The following is a 17,162-nucleotide window of genomic DNA, read 5'->3' on the forward strand; positions in this document are numbered from 1 at the left end:
TTATGGTAAAAGGAATTATTTTCTTTAATAAATCTACATTAAAGTTAGTACTTAATTATCCATAATTATGCACTGAAAAGTAGAGATACTCTTCCCTAAATACCTGCAGAGTTAATAGTTCTTTTGCTGTACCCCTTTTCTGTATGCTTTTTCTATATCTGCAAAAACAACATTTTTACCTCATTTCTAACATTATTACTTGGTCTTACTCAATATCATTTTCCTTTAAAACACTCCTTAAAACCTGCCCCTTGATTATTTTTTGTTACCTGACCTAATATCATCTGATTTGGCTCTGAGTTAAATCTTTCTTGATAGCGATTCTGTGAAATGCTTCATGTCATTTTATTATGTAAGTATATTAACGTAAGATCTGGTTAGGGTTTCCAGGGAGTAATATCGATGCACCTGAAGATATGGGGGTGGTCACAGTGATGCTCAGCACAGAACCAGACCCTTCAGTCCAACTCGTCCATGCTGACCAGATATCCCAACCTAATCTAGTCCCATTTGCCAGCACCCGGCCCCTCTCCCTCTAAACCCTTCCTATTCATATACCCATCCAGGCACCTTTTAAATGTTGTCATTGTAACAGCCTCCACCACTTCCTCTGGCAGCTCATTCCACACATGCACCATCTTCTGCATGAAATAGTTACCCCTTGGGTCCCTTTTAAATCTTCCCCCTCTTGCCCTCAACCTATGCCCTCTAGTTCTGGACTCCCCCACCCCACGGAAAAGACCTTGTCTATTTACCCTATCCATGCCCCTCATGATTTTATAAACTCCTGTAACGTTCAAACATGTCGTGATGTTTCATCCTTGTTGTCCCTGTCTCAACCGAACACGTGATTCACCACTCCTCAGCTATTTAGCAAGGGAGGACGTAGTCCATCTCCCACACTTGGGGTTGGTTTGGCTCAGTTGGCTGGACAGTTGCTTTGCAATGTAGAGTGATGCTAACAGCATGGGTTCCATTCCTGCAGGTTCCCATGAAGGATTCTCCTGCTCAATCTCTCTCTTTCACTGAGTTGAGGTGTCCCTCAGGTTAATACCCACCACCAGTTATCTCTCTCTGATGAGAGAGCAGCCCTATGGTATGGTAAGACTATGGTGACTTTACCTTCTAGTTCAATACAAACACCAGACTGCTCTCACCACATCCCAAGTTCTTCACCTTACTGAGGAAAGCCAGATGTTTTATTTTTGAAATGATCCGATTGAATAGTCCTCAAAGGACCAAATGGCACACTTCTGTTCCTGTTTTCTTAAAGTTCACCACCAAATCAACAATTTAAACAACTAAACTGTGACAATTGCAACAGGCAGTGCAACAATGACAGAAACCAAAAAGGAGGTGGGGAAAACAAGGGAGGGTCTAGTTCAAGATGGAGTTGAAAGGGGAGATAATGCAATCCAGCCCCTGTAGCGCCCACCTCTCTCGAAATAGAAAGCCAGCCATTTTTTGGAGTACCCACCACCAAATGAACTAATTAAACTACTGAGCAATTAACAAACACTGCCCACCAGAGACAAAGCAACAATAACAAAAACAGGGAAAGGTAGGAAGTGAGGGAAAGGACTCAATTACAATGAAGTTGGAGGAGGAAATAATGCACTCCATTCCCCACAGCTCTGTCTAAATGGAAAACCAGCCCATAAAACCAATGCTTGGTTTTGCTGCACATGTATGTGTCTGCGTACGTGCGTCTCTGCGCACATATGTCTGTGGATGTGTGTTTGTGTGTGTGTGTGCCCGCGCGTGTATGCTGTATGAGTGGTTCAGAGCTGGAAATGTGTTGCTGGAAAAGCGCAGCAGGTCAGGCAGCATCCAGGGAACAGGAGAATCGAAGAAGCCTGAAGAAGGGCTTATGCCCGAAACGTCGATTCTCCTGTTCCCTGGATGCTGCCTGACCTGCTGCGCTTTTCCAGCAACACATTTCCAGCTCTGATCTCCAGCATCTGCAGACCTCACTTTCTCCTGTATGAGTGGTTCACAATAGGTTAGAGTTTTAACCCTTAGAGACATATGTTGAGAGTTTCTAACTGTTTACTTTTTATTAGAATGTATTAATTTGTAATAAAACAATCATTCATGTTAAGTACAGAAGCTGGTCAGTGTTTTCTGTTAACCTGACTCCACAGGCAGGTAAATTTGCATACTTTGACTAAATCATTAACTTTAGTCGTGACACGGAGTAGCAGAGCTGAGAATCGATGAACTTTCCCGAATGAGCCATAACATTGATCTACTCAGCCTTTTTGGTTGTTAACTCTTAAGCACTTTGCTTCACAAAGTCCAATCGATATCAGTTTTTAATTGACTTCCCAGCCTCAGGTTTGTCAGAGAAAGAGAGTGAGAATTCCCAATTTCCATTAGCCGCTGTGTAAAGACTTGTTTCCTGACTTCCTCAGTGGCCTATCTCGAATTTTAAGGTTATGCTCAATTAGTTTGTTCTACCAAAGGCTCCCTTTAATTTGCTGTTTAACCCTAGGCACATATCTACTTGTCTTCCTTTAAGAAGCTGCTTACCCCTTTAACTAATCTGTCCTACCATCTCCTCCTAACAGTCAGAGTCAAATACTAATTGATGATGTTCCTGTGAAATGTCTTTGAATGTTTACAACTTTAAAGGTTCTATATAAATGAAGGTTGTTGTTAAGACTAAAGGAAATAGGAGCAGGAGTGGGTCATTTTGACCCCTCAAGCCTGCTCAGCCATACTTTAGGAGAAAGTGAGGACTGCAGATGCTGGAGACCAGAGTTGAAAAATGTGATGCTGGAAAAACACAAAAGCCAGGCAGCATCCAAGGAGCAGAAGAATCGACGTTTCGGGCATAAGCCCTTCTTCAGCCATGCTTTAGGACGGTGGCTGATTCAACATTTTTAACGTTCATTTTCCTGCCATTTCCCCGTAACCCTTGATACCCCGACTGATTGAAAATCTATCTATCGCAACCTTAAATATATACAAGGTCTCTGTCCACACGCTGTCTGTACAAGGAGTTTCAAAGACTCTCAACCCTCTGAGAGAAGAAGTTCCTCCTCCTCTGAGTCTTGAATTGGTGCCCCTTTATTCTGAGACTATGCCCTCTGGTCCTTGACTCTCCCGTGAGGAGGAAACACCCTCTCAGCATTGACCCTGTCAAGCCCCTTAAGAATCCTGTATGTTTCATTGAGATCACCTCTCAGTCTTCTAAACTAAGCTGTTTAGCCTTTGCTCAGTCCCTCCATAACAGGGATCATCATTCTCTGAACTGCCTCCAATGAAATGATATCTTCCGTTAAACAGAGGGAACACAACTGCTCTCAGTGCTCCAGATGTGGTCTCACCAGCACCTTGTACAGTTGCAGTAAGACTTCCCTGCTCATGTACTCTACCCCCCCTTGAGAAATGGGCCAACATTCCATTATCGTTCCTTAGCTGCTGCAGCTGTGTGCTAGCTTTCTCCACCCCCCCCCCCCCCGCCCCACATTCCTTTGCAGCTTTCTGCAGTTTTTCTCCATTTAAATAATACTCTGTTCTTATGTTCTCCTTTCTAAAATGAACATCTTCATCTTTTCTCACATTATATTCCCATTCGCCATTTTATTTGCCCGCTTAAACTATCAATATCACTGTAAACTTCTCATAACTTGTCTTTCCACCTATTTTAGTATCATCTGCAAATTCGGCTACAGTACATTCGCTTCCTTCCTACACATCATTCATATATATTGGAAAGAGTTGCGGTTCAAGTGCTGATCCCTGTGGAAGCCCATTGGTCACAGGTCACCAATGTGAAAAAGAACTCCTGATGCCCATTGGCTGTTTCCTGCCCATGAGCCAGTTCTCTATCCATGCCAATATATTACTTCCAACACTACAGGCTCTTATCTAACGACTCAGCTATCTGTGAGGTATCTAATGACTCAGCTACCTGTGAGGTATCTAATGACTCAGCTTTCTGTGAGGTATCTAATGACTCAGCTTTCTGTGAGGCATCTAATGACTCGGCTACCTGTGAGGTACCTTGTTGAACATTTTGTGGAAGCCCAAATGAAACACGTCTACTGGATCCCGTGTGCTGAAGATTTCCTCGAAAAATTCTAATACGTTAGCCAGACATTAATTAGTCAGATTTCCCCTTTATGAAACCATGTGGACTCTGTTTGATTAGATTATGATTTCCCAAATGATCTGCTCTTTCTTAGTAATTTTGATCTAATACTTTTCCAACAATAGATGGGAGGCTGATCAGCCTATAATTACCTACTTTCTGACTCCCCCCCCCTTCCTAAAAAGGATGTCACATTGGCAGTTTTCCAATCCTTTGGTTTCTCCAGAATCCAGTGATTTTTGGAAAATTTCAACCAGTTCATCCACTACCTCTGTAGCTACCTATTTTAGTATCCCAAGATGGAAGCCATCGGGACCAGGGGACTTATCTGTCTTTAGCTGCATTCGATTGTGTAACACATCTTTGGTGATGCTGTTTAATTCTTCCCCCACATTTAGTATAAATGGAATGGTCAAAGTATCTTCCATCGTTAAGACTAGTGCAAAGTATCTGAATAATTACTCTGCCATTTCCTTATTCCTCATAACCATCCCCCCAGATTCATTTTCTAAGGGGCTAACGTTCACTTTGACCTCTGTCTTACTTTTTACATATTTAAAGAAGCTCTATTGTCTGTTTTTACATTCCTCGCTAGTTTGCCCGCGTAGTTTATCAAGGCTATCACTGCTTTTAGACTCCTTATATGTGTTTAATTTTAACTTTATACTCTGCTTAACTTCCTTAGTTAGCTATATTTTGTTTATCCCTCTCAGACTCTTTCTTCCTTAGTGGATGTATTTTTGCTGACTGTCATGAACTACCTCCTGAAATGTTTGCCACTGCTGGCTTACTGTCATTCCTGCTCATCTATCCACCCAGGGACAAGATTAGTGTGGTGTTGGAAAAACACAGCAGGTCAGGCAGCATCCGCGGAGCAGGAGAATCGACGTTTCAGGCAAAAGCTCTTCCACAGGTTTGCCCAAAACATTGATTCTCCTGCTCCTCGGATGCAGCCTGACCTGCTGTGCTTTTCCAGCGCCACTCTGATCTTGTCTCTGATCTCCAGCATCTGCCGTCCTCAATTCTGTCATCTATCAACCCAGTCCACTTTAGTTAATTCTATCCTTATTTCATTGTAATTCACTTTATTTTAAGTTAACCACATGTTGCAATGGTCACACTCTCACGATCCTATCGAATCTTTCAATTACCTTAAATGCCTTGAACAGATGTTGAACCACTGACTGACTGACTGACTAGGAATCAATTCTATAATCAAGACAACTTTTCATTCTCGTGAAATGCCTGACTGCCTTCAGAATTAAGCCATTTTCTTTTCCATTCTGTCCAACAGTGACAGTCCCTACAGTGAACATGGGACACTGGAGGATGTCGATCTCGAGGCTGGTACTGAGACGCACACCAGTGAGGATGGTATGTTCCTGCTCTGTAAATCTGGGCTTTAAACACCGGGGAAACCAGGCTTTAACAAACATTCCCCAACTCGTGTACATGTCATAGATTCAGGTCTTGTTTGTTTTTGATAGCGGGATTCCCAATGTGGAGATAATGAGGACTGCAGGTGCTGGAAAGTCAGAGTCGATAAAATGTGGAGCTGGAAAAGCACAGCAGGTCATGCAGCATCAGAAGAGTAGGGGTGTTGGAACAGGCAGAGACAGTCGGTCAACCAGGGGCGGTCAGGTTTACGAATTTTGGATATAGGACATAGAAACAGGCGTTGTGGGGTTGGGGAACGATAAGGTTGGAGGCTGTGGATGGGAGATTAGAGCAGGCAAAATCTTGATGAAAGGTTCCAATCTGAGTGTCCTGCTCCTCTGATGCTGCATGAGCTGCTGGGTTTTTCCCAGCTCCACACTTTATCCACTCAGATTCCCAATGTAGACATGGATGAGCAAGAAGTCCTATTGCAGGGAGAGGGGTTGGAGGGGGGAAAAGGGGTGAGACGGTGCACTAGAGTTTGAAGCCAAATTCCCAATCTCCACTCCCATCAGGCTAACCTCCATATTCAGAGTAGGAATTAGTACAAAAAATTAAATACAGTTTTTAGTCTACTTTTCAAAGCCCCCTGTATCCTCCTTCACATTTCTGTCTCTGTTTGATTTCCCCCCTGCTCCAAGCCCCTTAGATGTTTGCGCTTGGCCATTTTGTGTGTCCAAGTCACTGCACTGTTGACATTGTCATCACTTTTAAGGCTCAGGCTCCAGAATTCCTTCCCTCCACGTTTCTGCCTTGCTTTTCCTTCTCTTGGACGCGTCTTTAAAATCTACCTCTGTGGCCACAGCTTGTCGCTGTCTGCCCTAATATTGTCTTACAGGCTTCAGTGAGGAATATTGCTCTCTAATGCTTTGTGTGAGAATAACCTTGGAAGCTTTCATTACTTCAAAGGCAGTAAGTAAGTTTATGTTGACACTGAATAATAAATGAGAATTGCTGAAATGGCTGTGGGGCCTGGAAGTGCTATGTCTGACATCAAAACGTGGGGAGGAGTATAAAACAGTTAGGGAAATAAGTCCAACCCTGCTAAGCCCCCCCTCACCATCAGTGTGGTCAGCCTTGTTCAATATATAAACAGAAAATGCTGGAGAAACTTAGCAGTCCAGCAGCATCTGTGGAGAGAGAAAACCAGAGTTAATGTTTCGAGTCCAATCTGATTCCTCTTCACAGTTTTGAAGCAGTTTAGCTAATTCATTCCCCTGCCATTTCCTAGAAGCCCTGAACGCTATTTTCACTTCTGAAAGTTATCCCGTTCCCTTCTGAAAGCTGTGATTGAATCTGCCTCCACCATGTTGTCAGGTACCACATTCCAGGCCAGAACCACTCAGGACATTGGTTAGGACACTGTTGGAATACTGCGTGCAATTCTGGTCTCCCTCCTATCGGAAGGATGTTGTGAAACTTGAAAGGGTTCAGAAAAGATTTACAAGGATGTTGCCAGGGTTGGAGGGTCTGAGCTACAGGGAGAGGCTGAACAGGCTGGGGCTGTTTTCCCTGGAGTGTCAGAGTCTGAGAGCTGACTTTATAGAGGTTTATAAAATCATGTGGGGCATGGATAGGATAAATAAACAAAGTCTTTTCCCTGGGGTGGGGGAGTCCAGAACTAGAGGGCATAGGTTTAGGGTGAGAGGGGAAAGATTTCAAAGGGACCTAAGGGGCAACTTTTTCGCACAGAGGGTGGTGTGTGTATGGAATGAGTTGCCAGAGGAAGTGGTGGAGGCTGGTACAATTGCAACAGTTAAGAGGCATTTGGATGAGTATATGAATAGGATGCGTTTGGAGGGATATGGGCCAAGTGCTGGCAAATGGGACTAGATTGGGTTGGGATATCTGGTCGGCATGGACAGGTTGGACCCAAGAGTCTGTTTCCGTGCCATACATCTTTATAAATCTATGACTCTCCGACAGTTCTCATTCCAATACTGGACTCGGAATGTTAACTGTTGTTGTTCTGTCTACAGATGCTGCCTGACCTGCTGAGTTTCTCCAGCACTTAGTGTCAGATCTCCAGCAACCGTGATATCTTCTTTCTGTGGCAGACGTTTCTTTCTCTCTGGTTGTCCTGCCATATCTGTGTTTGCTGATTCTCAGTCTTTCCACCAACAAGAACAGATTCCCCCATCCACTCTGTCCAGACCCCTTGTGATTTTAAACATATTTATCAAAACTCCTCTCGATCGTCTCTAACACTAAACACCTCATCTTCTCCAGTCTAAACAAGTGACTAAAATTACAAACGTTTGGTTATTTTCATGCCCCCTACATGACCACAGTGCAGCTACTTTGAGGAGGAACAGTCCCTACTCTCAATGCCCCAGTTGTTCACTGATTCACTGTCATGTGAAGAGTCATTCTGCACTGGCTTAAAGCTGTGCAGGGCTGTGTCAGTTTGAGGGTTCAGTTTAGCTCCCTGTTTTCAATCCAAATTCTGCAGATTAAACAGAGAGAGTTTCCCATTAGAGTCAGGGGGTGGTGCGAACAAGGATGGATTCCCACACAATGGGTGTGATGGCATATGTGGCACCTTGGCGAAAGTGAGGAGTGCAGATGCTGGAGATCAGAGTCAAGATTAGAGTAGTGCTGGAAAAGCACAGCAGGTCAGGCAGCATCCGATGCGGCATAGGTGGCACTCCGGCTGTTTTTGCATTGGCAACCATTAGTAAGTAACAGCTCAATTTCCATCTAAATTGCCGTTGATGGGAATTACTATCCCACCGGATGTGGCTCTCTGCACTTCAAACTAACTGTTGTCTCCAAAAGACTCAGAACTGTTTTGGCAATGTGCAATAAGGTCCTGTACGGATCTTTGTTGATCATTTCTATTTCCCACCTGTATCCTTTTTGGGAGGGAGATTCTAAATTTTTAAAAAAACACAGCAAGCAATTGAAAGCCCAGTGTTTTTAACAGGTCATAGAGTCATAGAGATGTACAGCATGGAAACAGACCCTTCAGTCCAATCCGTCCATGCCGACCAGATATCCCAACCCAATCTAGTCCCACCTGCCAGCACCCGGCCCATATCCCTCCAAACCCTTCCTATTCATATACCCATCCAAATGTCTCTTAAATGTTGCAATTGTACCAGCCTCCACCACTTCCTCTGGCAGCTCATTCCATACACATACCACCCTCTGTGTGAAAAAGTTGCCCCTTCTGTCTATTTTATATCTTTCCCCTCTCACCGTAAACCTATGCCCTCTAGAAATGCTGTCATGGGCAGATGCTGATGTAAAGGTGAAAAAAAAGTGTTTTTATACAAAGAGAGTGAATTGATTGCGCATTCATTGCCGAGGTTCAATCTAAAGTGACTGTCTGTTCCAGTCACCATCGTGTGTTATGATTATCACACACTTGGAGATCATCATCTCCCACCTTGTATATACACTGCAGTTAGCATTCTGTGTGAACCAGCAGTGGATAGTAATGAGAGAGGGTGTGGTTAGCTCAGTTAGCCGCACAGCTGGTTTGTGATGCAGAGTGACATCAACAGCATGGGTTCAGTTCCCACACCAGCTGAGGTGACCATTCACCTTCTCAACCTCACCTGAGCGCAAGGTGACCCTCAGGTTAACTCAATGCCTGTCATCTCTCTCATGCGTCAGCTCAGACTCTGGTGATACTAATGGGAAGGAACAATAACTGGATTCGTGTAAAAGGACACTTGGAATGTGAGCTGCTCATGGGCTTAATTTTCAGTCTCGTTTTCAGCAGTTGACAGTTTAGAAGCCTCATGTTTATCAGGTCAGAAAATGTTGGAGTTGACCAGCCAAATGAGACACGGGGGTTTTCTGTTCCAGATTCAGGTGTCTTCAGTTAAATCCTCTAGTTCTCATCTGAGAGCCTGCTGAACTTTTTGATAGCGAATCTAACAAAAACGCAGAGAGAGAAAATCAGGAGGATTGTGTATGAACCAAGCTGGTGCTGGGTGACCCTGCCTTTTATTGATTCTGATAAGCAATATAAAGGCACTAGACACAACAGAAAAGCGTATTGATTGAAACGACATCTGCGAAAGTAATTCTCTCATTCAGCGGCAGTGATGAGTTGATGTGATCTTATCTGATGGGAATGGTGCCAAATTGTAAAGCACTCCTGTTTGAATGGCCTAAACGTCTCTGCTCGTCATCTGTTGAATTTGCATTGACCGATGCAGCACTCGCAGACCCGGTTACTGCAAAACTGCCAGTTTTATTTTTGAAAAGTGCTTTGACAGAGGAATTGCTGGAGGGCAAATGACCGTATTCTGTCTGGTGTGTGGCTTCTGCAATGTTAGCAGTCACTGGATGCCTCCGTAATGGAAGTCATTTACTAATTATGGTCATCAATCTTGATCAATTAGTCCATGACAGACCCAGGAATGAAGCAAAGAAAGTATAAATCCAGAGTAACCTATTCTTCTGCAGCCGGCAACACTTATCATATATCAAACCTATTCTTCTGCAGCCGGCAACACTTATCATATATCATGACTGTAGAAGCTTTTCTTTCTGACTGGTACTGGTCAGCAATTATTTTCTTCATTCTTGGGATGGACGGTGAAGGCGGCGTTTGGTACGCTTTCCTTTATTGGTCAGAGTATTGTGTACAGGAGTTGGGAGGTCATGTTGCGACTGTACAGGACATTGGTTAGGCCACTGTTGGAATATTGCGTGCAATTCTGGTCTCCTTCCTATCAGAAGGATGTTGTGAAACTTGAAAGGGTTCAGAAAAGATTTACAAGGATGTTGCCAGGGTTGGAGGATCTGAGCTACAGGGAGAGGCTGAACAGGCTGGGGCTGTTTTCCCTGGAGCACCCGAGGCTGAGAGCTGACCTTATGGGGGTTTATAAAATCATGAGGGGCACTGATAGGGTAAATAGACAAAGTCTTTTCCCTGGGGTGGGCGAGTCCAGAATTAGATGGCATAGGTTTAGGGTGAGAGGGGAAAGATATAGAAGAGACCTAAGGGGTAACTTTTTCACACACAGGGTGGTACGTGTATGGAATGAGCTGCCAGAGGATTTGGCAGAGGCTGGTACAATTGCAACATTTAAGAGGTATTTGGATGGGTATATGAATAGGAAGAGTTTGGAGGGATAAGGGCGGGATGCTGGCAGGTGGGACTAGATTGGGTTGGGATATCTGGTCAGCATGGACGGGTTGGACCGAAGGATCTGTTTCCGTATTGTACATCTCTATGACTCTATGTGGGCCCTTTCTGGAAGAGCCAATGTTTGTGGCCATCCTAACTTGTCCTTGAGAAGGTGGTGGGTGAGCTGCCACCTCGAAGCATGGCCTTCCTCGGGTGCCGGGATTGGTTGAACTATATTCACTGGAGTTTTAAAAAAATGAAGGGAGCATCTCATAGAAAACTATAACATCCTGACAGGACTAGTCTTAGACATAGAGATGCACAGCATGGAAACAGACCCTTTAGTCCACCTCGTCCATGTCGACCAGATATCCCAACCCAATGTAGTCCCACCTGCCAGTACTTGGCCCATATCCCTCCAAACCCTTCCTATTCATATACCCATCCAAATGCCTTTTAAATGTTGCAATTGCACCAGCCTCCATCACTTCGTCTGGCAGCTCATTCCACACACGTACCACCCTCTGCGTGAAAGAGTTGCCCTTTAGGTCCTTTTAAAATCTTTCCCCTCTCACCCTAAACTTATGCCCTCTAGTTCTGGACTCCCCCACCCCAGGGAAAAGACCTTGTCTATTTACCCCATCAATGCCCATCATAATTTTATAAATCTCTAGAAGGTCACCCCTCTGACTCCGACGCCCCAGGAAAATAGCCCCAGTCTATTCAGCCTCACCCTATAGCTCAAACCCTCCGACCCTGGCAACATCCTTGTGACAGGGTAACCACAGGAAGGATTTCCTGATAACTGGGAGTCCAGAAGCCAGGGAGACATGGGGTAGAACATGTTGGACTGAGTTGAGGAGCAATTTCTTCACCCAAACGGTGGTGTACCTGAGGAATTCCCTACCAGAGAAAGTGGTTGAGGCCAAAACATTGATTGTTTTCAAGAAAGTGATAGATACAGCTCTTCGGAATAAAGGAATCAAAGGGCATGAGGAGAAATGGGAACAGGATACTGAGTTGGATGATCTGCCATGATCAAAAGGAATAGGGCAGCAAGGCCTGAAGGGCCAACTCCAGCTATTATTTTCTCTGTTTCTGTGCTGTCAGTGCACCCTCTGTGCTGTGAGTTAGGGATTTCCTCTCTCTGAAAGTGAGCTGCTCCTTCGTGGCTGAGTCTCCTGACACCACCAAAGCTTCTCATCGTACACGCGCAGAGTTCTGGATTGCAAACTTTGGGAAATAACTCACCAGTAAATATGTGGCGGTGGCCAAATAAGCACAGTAAATCTGAGCACGTGCATCACTGGCACACGCAACTGGGAGCACTTTGGCAGCAACCATTCCCCTTCATCGTTATTGGGTCAGAATCTGGAAGGAGTTTGACTTGGAGGTGATGGTGGTTCATTGATCCCTTGATCAACCGGAATATCCGATCAACCAGATCAGGTGCCTGTTAATAAAAGGTTTGTTTTACTTGCTGGCCATCCAGCCCCAACCTGCTACTGTCAGCAGAACTGCCACTTAGCGTATTGGAAGCACCTGGGATATCTGAGCCTTCAGTGTTATGTTCAGGGCCTGAAGGCCATCATTGCTGACTCTTGCTATGAGGATCTTTTGGGGACTTGGATTAAAGCCCAACCACTTTCCCCATGAGGGTCACTGACTCCTTTCTCTCTCTGTTAAGAGACTTGTCATTGGGTTTTTAACCTGATTGCCGTGATACTCAACAGCTGCAGCGCATTAGCACACCAGCTTCCCTCTGCACTTTAACAAACATCACGAGGGGAGATCAGCACGGGGGGGAGATCAGCACGAGGGGAGATCAGCACGGGGGGAGATCAGCACGAGGGGGAGATCAGCACGAGGGGGAGATCAGCACGAGGGGGAGATCAGCACGAGGGGGAGATCAGCACGAGGGGGAGATCAGCACGAGGGGGAGATCAGCACGAGGGGGAGATCAGCACGAGGGGAGATCAGCACGGGGGGGGGAGATCAGCACGGGGGGGAGATTAGCATGGGGGGGGGCGATCAGCGCAGGGGGAGATCAGCGCAGGGGGAGACCAGCACGGCGGGGGGGGGGGAGATCAGCGCAGGGGAAGTTCAGCACGAGGGGAGATCAGCACGGGGAGAGATCAGCACTGGGGAGAGATCAGCGCAGGGGAAGTTCAGCAGGGGGGGGAGACCAGCGCAGGGAGAGATTCAGCACGGGGGTAGATTCAGCGCTGGGGAGATTCAGCACAGGGGGAGATCAGCGCGGGGGAGATCAGCAGGGGGGAGTTTAGCACGGGGCAGGGATCAGCGCAGGGGGAGATCAACGCAGGGAGAGGTTCAGCGCGGGGGGAGATCAGCACAGGGGATATTCAGCATGGGGGGAGATCAGTGCGGGGGGACCTTCAGCACGGGGGGAGATCAGCACGAGGGGGAGATCAGCACGAGGGGGAGATCAGCACGGGGGGGGGAGATCAGCACGGGGGGGAGATTAGCATGGGGGGGCGATCAGCGCAGGGGGAGACCAGCACGAGGGGGAGATCAGCACGGGGGGGGTCAATCAGCACGGGGGGAGATCACGGGGGGCGCGATCAGCGCGGGGGGAGATCAGCGCAGGGGGAGACCAGCACGGGGGGGGGGGAGATCAGCGCAGGGGGGAGATCCAGCATGGGGAGAGATCAGCACTGGGGAGAGATCAGCGCAGGGGAAGTTCAGCAGGGGGGGGGAGACCAGCGCAGGGAGAGATTCAGCACGGGGGTAGATTCAGCGCTGGGGAGATTCAGCACAGGGGGAGATCAGCGCGGGGGAGATCAGCAGGGGGGAGTTTAGCACGGGGCAGGGATCAGCGCAGGGGGAGATCAACGCAGGGAGAGGTTCAGCGCGGGGGGAGATCAGCACAGGGGATATTCAGCATGGGGGGAGATCAGTGCGAGGGGACCTTCAGCACGGGGGGAGATTCAGCACGGGGGGAGCATAGCAAGAGGAGATCAGCACAGGAAGATAGAGGTACAGAGGGAGTGGGGTTTTTATTTGGATGAGATCTACCTGCCATTTTGAATGCAATTCTTTCCACGGCGTTCCTCTGAGATAGGGATGGGGAGTTTCTCCCTGGTGTCTTGACCGGCATTTCTTATTTTTGAAGGTGGATTTGTTTGGGTCAGGCGTATGGAAATGTTAACATTCCATTCTGCACTGCTTTCAGTCGAGTTAACTCCTGTATATTGCAGTCTTGCTATTCAGAAAACTGGGCTAGTGTGCTCATTGCCAATTTGCACCAAAGATCCATTTCACAGCTAAGGCTAACCCATTGTAGAATCCCAATCTTACCCATGATTCCAATGAAGAGCACTGAGCAAAAACTCATTTTCCTTCTTTGTCCTCTCTCTCTCTTTCCCACTGGTCTATCACTCCACTCCTTTTTCTTCTCTTTAAATCCCTCTCATTCCTCCTACTTTTTCCCTTCTGTCCCTCACTCCCTTCTTCACCTTTCACCTCCATTCTCCCCCTTCCTCACCTTTCACCTCCATCCTCACCTTTCACCTTCATCCTCTCCCCTCCTCACCTTTCACCTCCATGCTCCCCCTTCCTCACCTTTCACCTCCATCCTCCCCCTTCCTCACCTTTCACCTCCATCCTCACCTTTCACCTTCATCCTCTCCCCTCCTCACCTTTCACCTCCATGCTCCCCCTTCCTCACCTTTCACCTCCATCCTCCCCTTCCTCACCTTTCACCTCCATCCTCCCCCTTCCTCACCTTTCACCTCCATCCTCCCCCTTCCTCACCTTTCACCTCCATCCTCCCCCTTCCTCACCTTTCACCTCCATCCTCACCTTTCAGCTCCATCCTCACCTTTCACCTTCATCCTCTCCCCTCCTCACCTTTCACCTCCATCATCCCCCTTCCTCACCTTCCACCTCCATCCTCTCCCCTCCTCACCTTTCACCTTCGTCCTCTCCCCTCCTCACCTTTCACCTCCGTCCTCTCCCCTCCTCACCTTTCACCTCCGTCCTCTCCCCTCCTCACCTTTCACCTCCGTCCTCTCCCCTCTTCACCTTTCACCTCCATCATCTCCCTTCCTCACCTTTCACCTCCATCCTCTCTCTTCTGCCTTCCACACCCATCCTTCCAAATCTTGCACTCTTTTTCTCCACCCACCTGTTATTTAATTGGTTCATGGTATAAGCTGAGTCAGCATTTATTGGCCGTCCCATTTGCCCAGAGTTAACCACATTGCTGTGGGTCCTTAGTCAAATGTAGGGCAGATCAGGTAGAGAAGACAGGTTCCCTTCCTTTGAAGGGGATTGTAATAAGAACCCACTGGGTTCATAAATAAATTAACTATTATTGATTAAATGCCAGATTTGTTGAATATGAAATTAAAATTCAACGCAGTGGGATTTGAACTCATGTTCCCCCCCCCTTTTCTTCTTGTCTCTCCCCCCCTTTGTGATTGATTCCAATCTGCCATTGGAACTCAGAGTGCAATTTCATTAACATGTACTCATTTGGTGAGGAAAGTATATGGGACACTGAGGAATCGCAGACGGGGATTAAAAAGTTTAAAAGGTTATGAATCGATGTCAGTGGTTCAATTGCAGTCCGGTTTTAACTGGAGGACCAGGTCAAAGGCTGGGAATTCTCCAGCAAGTACATCACTTCCTGACTCCCAAAGCCAATCTACCATCTATAATACACAAGTCAGGAGGTGGTGGTATACCTCCCACCTGCCTGGATCCACAGGCATCCACTCCCTCCAGCACCGACACTCAGTAGCAGCTGTGTATACCATCTACAAGATGCACTGCAGCAAGACTTCCTAAACAGAATCTTTCAAGCCGGTGACCTTTACCACCTTCAAGGTCAGGGGCAGCAGATACATGGGAACATTGCCACCAGCAAGTTCCCCTCCAAGTCACTTACCATCCTGATTTGGAAATAAATCACTGCTCTTTCACTGTTACTGGGTCAAAATCAGGGAACAACCTTCCAAATAGCTTTGCGGGCCTAGATGGCATGGACTGCAGTGGTTCAAGAAGGCAACTCACTACCACCTTCTCAAGGGCAAATGGGACGGGGAAATAAACATTGTCCCAGCTAGCAATGCCCCCTCTGGTGCATACACCTTTGTTCCCTCATGGTCACTGGACAGAGTCCTGCACTTCTCTACCTAACAGCATTGTGAAAGGAACATTAACACAAGAGCTGCAACAGTCCAAGAGAAACCTTACCTATTACTTTCTCGGGACAAAACAAATGCCTGAAAAAAGACATTAAAAGGGTGTGTTTTCTTTATCTATTAATTGGAGTGTTTTGATTATACATATCTCGAAGCTGGTATCTTGTTGGTGTGAATATCTTTGATGTGGTACGTGGAGTGTAGTGGGGTAAATATAAGTACTTGAGGTATCGTTTTCGGTAAAGAGAAGTGAAGTAACTGAGGCAGCCTGTTCTGCTGTGTTTCAGAAGGTGAACCCATTGAAGCAATCGCCAAATTTGATTATACCGGACGCTCTGCTCGAGAGCTGTCGTTTAAGAAGGGAGCTTCGTTGCTTCTCTACCACAGAGCGTCTGAGGACTGGTGGGAGGGGAGACATAATGGGATTGATGGGCTCGTGCCCCATCAGTACATTGTGGTGCAGGACACGTAAGTAATGGTTCTCATCTTTGTTACTGAGCCAACTGATGTTACTACTGGACAAGTCAGACCCCAGAATGAAATCTGGCTTGATAGCTCATATTTTTAATTGAATGTGGTGGTCTTTCATTGGAACATGAGCACACAAAGTTACAGAGTTACAGAACTACCTAAATATACCATAGTTTGAATGATCTTGAAACATAAAACCAAACAAAATCCCCAGTGCACCATTCAGAACTCCTGAGAAATTTTCCTTCCTTATAAATTCCCATGGTTATCCCTATTCCCTTCCTTGAACAAGGGAAATAGCATTTGCCACCCTCCAATCATCTGATACTACTCCAGTGGACAGTGACGATGCAAAGATCATCACCAAAGGAGCATCAATCTCTTCCCTCGCTTCCCGTAGCAACCTTGGGTATATCCCATCTGGCCCAGGGGACGTATTTATCCTCATGTGTTTCAAAATTTCCAGCACATCCTCCTTCATAACATCAACCTGTTTGAGCATATCAGCCTGTTTCACACTGTCCTCACAAACAACAAAGTCCCTCTCACTACTGAATGCTAAAGCAAAGTATTCATTAAGGACCTCCCCTACTTCCCCCAACTCCAGGCACAAGTTCCCTCTACTATCCCTGATCAGCCCTACCCTCACTGTGACTATCCTCTTGTTCCTCACATAAGTGTAGAATGCCTTGGTGTTTTCCTTAATCCTACCCGCTAAAGCTTTATCAGACCTCCTTCTAGCTCTCCTAAGTCTGTTCTTTAGTTCCTTCCTACCTTGTAGCCCCCCATCCTTTCTTCTGTGCTGTTTTGTTCTGTTTGTGGGTGAGGGTTAAAGAGAAAGGAGCATTCTCAATTTTAAGTTTGAACCCTCCATAGCTTCCAGTTGGGTTTCTGGAGC

At 46.4% G+C, this 17,162-nt stretch overlaps 1 protein-coding gene across 4 annotated transcripts in view; it reads left to right on the top strand.

Moving 5' to 3' along the window:
* The window catches only part of srgap1a (SLIT-ROBO Rho GTPase activating protein 1a), a 300,039-nt gene that overhangs the window by 270,212 nt on the left and 12,665 nt on the right, over nt 1-17,162 (top strand). For all 4 annotated transcript variants that reach the window (XM_043709962.2, XM_043709965.2, XM_043709964.2 and 1 more), the window contains exons 18-19: nt 5,394-5,473; nt 16,081-16,261. In XM_043709962.2, the coding sequence (XP_043565897.2) occupies nt 5,394-5,473; nt 16,081-16,261 (261 nt within the window). The remainder of the gene's footprint in view (nt 1-5,393; nt 5,474-16,080; nt 16,262-17,162) is intronic.

This window comes from Chiloscyllium plagiosum, unplaced genomic scaffold (genome assembly GCF_037043375.1).
Source record: "Chiloscyllium plagiosum isolate Xiang-an unplaced genomic scaffold, Cpla_swu_hap1 HiC_scaffold_19, whole genome shotgun sequence".
Lineage (NCBI taxonomy): Eukaryota > Metazoa > Chordata > Chondrichthyes > Orectolobiformes > Hemiscylliidae > Chiloscyllium > Chiloscyllium plagiosum.